Raw genomic sequence first — 3,183 nt, 5'->3', positions numbered from 1 at the left:
CAGTATTAATGGATGGAACAACGTTGACAAATGTGTGCGCCCAAGACAAAGCGCCCGGAGACAGCCAATTACCGGAAAACCCCGGTTCAGTGATTCATTGGCACGCCATTTCGATATTAAGTCAATATTTACGGGCAGTTTAATTGAAAGACTCACCTGATGATGATGCGGCCGCCGATGGCCGAAACGGTGGCATCGATCCGGAACGTGGAAAAACCTGGTGGAAATCTGTTGGACGAGTTTGGATGCAGGGGCGGCCTGAGGAAGGAAAATCACTAATTAGTCGAAATTTGGCTGCAATCTTTTAGGGGGTTAGGAATTTCGCGAAACATTGAATGGGCCAAAGATAGTTTTTTAAATGATCTGTCGAAAAAGCTTCGGTAGGTGCAACCGATCAAGAGATATGAATGAGAAACCGCTAAAATTCCTGACAATTTGCCTCTATCTTTGTAGAGGTTAGGAATTTTCAAACACAGTAAATGAAGAAAATGCAGCGCTTGAGTTGCTCTATCAAAAAGCGTCTAATGATTTTTCTCGTATTTTAAACTGTTAAGGAGAAATTGATGAAAAACCACCAAAATTCCTGAAAATTTGTTTCTATCTGTTTAAAGGTTAGGAATTTCTAAACACAGTAAGAGTGGAAAATGTAGAACGTGAGCTGCTTTATCGAAAAGATTCTAATGATTTTTCTCATAGTTTAAACTGTTAAGGACAAATTGATGAAAAACCACCAAAATTCATGAAAATTTGCCTCTATCTTTTTGGAGGTTAGGAATTTTCAAACATAGTAAATGAAGAAAATTCAGCGCTTGAGTTGCTCTATCGAAAAGTGTCTGATGAATTTTCTCGTATTTTAAACTGTTAAGGAGACATTGATGAAAAACCACCAACATTCCTGAAAATTTGCCTCTATCTTTTTGGAGGTTAGGAATTTTCAAACAGAGTAAGAGAAGAAAATGCAGCACTTGAGCTGCTCTATCGAAAAGCGTTTAATGATAGTTCCCGTATTTTATCCTGTTAAGGAGAAATTGATGATAAACCACCAACATTCTTGAAAATTTGCCTCTATCTGTTTAAAGGTTAGGAATTTCCAAATACAGTATTAGTAGAAAATGTAGAACTTGAGCTGATTTATCGAAAAGATTCCAACGATTTTTCTGATAGTTTAAACTGTTAAGGAGAAATTGATGAAAAACCACAAACATTCCTGAAAATTTGCCTCTATCTTTTTGGAGGTTAGAAATTTTCAAACAGAGTAAGAGAACAAAATGCAGCACTTGAGCTGCTCTATCAAAAAGCGTCTAATGATTTTTCTCGCATTTTGAACTGTTAAGGAGAAATTGATGAAAAACCACCAAAATTCCTGAAAATTTGCTTCTATCTGTTTAAAAGTGAGAAATTTCTAAACACAGTAACAGCAGAAAATGTAGAACTTTAGCAGCTTTATCGAAAAGATTCTAATGATTTTTCTCATAGTTTAAACTGTTAAGGAGAAATTGATGAAAAACCACCAAAATTCCTGAAAATTTGCCTCTATCTTTTTGTAGGTTAGGAATTGTGAAACATAGTAAAAGAAGAAAATGCAGCACTTGAGCTGCTCTATCGAAAAGCGTCTAATGATTTTTCCCGTATTTTAAACTGTTAAGGAGAAATTGATGAAAAACCACCAACATTCCTGAAAATTTGCCTCTATCGTTTTAGAGGTTCGGAATTTTTAAACACATCAACAAGGGGAAATGCAGGGCTTGAGATTCTCCATCAAAAAGCTTCTAATAACTTTTGCGATAGTTTTAACCGTTAAAAAGATATGGATGAAAAACACCGAAATTCCTTAAAAATTGCCTCTATCGTTTTAGATGTTAGGAATTTTCAAACACACCCCATCGGAAAAATGCAGCAGTTCAGATACTCTATCAAAAAGACTCCAAAGAGTTTCCCTAAAACTTTAATCGTTGCTGAGATAAGCCGATGCAAACAGCTTAGGTCGGGAAAAGGGGCGAAGCCCTTAGACGATCATACATTTTTTCTGGGAAAAATATTGCCCTAGGCACTCTCTACTAAAGTGCCCCTAACCTCAAACCCGCCATTTTCCTTGTTTGCTCACTAGGTAGTTTTCCAACCTTCAAACGCTTAAAAAGATCATTTTTTCTAGCAAAAATATTGCGTTCCTAACCTCGAACCCGTATTTTTACACCGCTAGCTCACTAGGGAGTTTTTCAGCCTCAACCGCCTGAAAAGGAGCGAAGCCCTCACTTAACTAAAAAAATGCTAAAACAACGCAAATGCGGCCCTGCTCCCCAGCGGGCCGACCGTCCAGCCACCCGCTCCAGGCCTGGTGCCATCTGCGTCGCACCCATCGGGCGCACCTACGCGCGTTTGTCGCTATCGCACTCACACCGCGCTTGACGTGCAGGTCAAGCGCACAGGGCCGCACTCGTAGCGAAGCCCTTAACGATCATACGTTTTTTCTGGGAAAAATATCGCCCTCGGCACTCTCTACTAGAGTGCCCCTAACCTCAAACCCTCCATTTTCCCTGTTTGCTCACTAGGCAGTTTTCCAACCTTCAAACGCTTGAAAAGGGGCGAAGCCCCATCGCAATCGTCATTTTTTTCTAGCCAAAATATTGCCCACCTAACTTCAAACCCGTATTTTTACCCCGCTGGCTCACTAGGGAGTGTTTCAGCCTCAACCGCCTGAAAAGGAGCGAAGCCCTCACTTAGCTAAAAAAATGCCAAAACGCTAAAACAACGCAAATGCGGCCCTGCTCCCCAGCGGGCCGACCGTCCAGCCACCCGCTCCAGGCCTGGTGCCATCTGCGTCCCACACATTGGCCGCACCTACGCGCGTTTGTCGCTATCGCACTCACACCGCGCTTGACGTGCAGGTCAAGCGCACAGGGCCGCACTCAGCAGCAACTTAATCGCGCCCTTGTTGCAGGCAACGTGTTCGTGATAGCGGCCATTCTGCTGGAGCGCAACCTGCAAAACGTGGCCAACTACCTGATCCTCTCGCTGGCGGTCGCCGACCTGCTGGTGGCCTGTCTGGTGATGCCGCTGGGCGCCGTGCAGGAAGTGAGCCAGGAGTGGGCGCTCGGGCCCGAGCTGTGCGACATGTGGACGTCCAGCGACGTGCTCTGCTGCACCGCCTCCATCCTCCACCTGGTGGCCATCGCCCTGGACAGG

At 43.3% G+C, this 3,183-nt stretch overlaps 1 protein-coding gene across 1 annotated transcript in view; it reads left to right on the top strand.

The window, feature by feature from the left end:
• Positions 1-3,152, top strand: part of LOC109534806 (5-hydroxytryptamine receptor-like) — a gene marked incomplete at its 3' end in the record, with an annotated part of 7,743 nt that extends 4,591 nt beyond the window's left edge. The window contains 1 exon segment of the mRNA XM_019900591.2: positions 2,939-3,152. Within this exon segment, the coding sequence (XP_019756150.2) occupies positions 2,939-3,152 (214 nt within the window).
• Positions 3,153-3,183: the final 31 nt, after the last annotated feature.

Source organism: Dendroctonus ponderosae, unplaced genomic scaffold (genome assembly GCF_020466585.1).
Source record: "Dendroctonus ponderosae isolate FM_Combo_2020 unplaced genomic scaffold, Dpon_F_20191213v2 Dpon_F_20191213_12, whole genome shotgun sequence".
Lineage (NCBI taxonomy): Eukaryota > Metazoa > Arthropoda > Insecta > Coleoptera > Curculionidae > Dendroctonus > Dendroctonus ponderosae.
The sequence above is the reverse complement of the archived record's forward strand: the minus strand, read 5'-3'. Positions and strand labels throughout refer to the sequence as shown.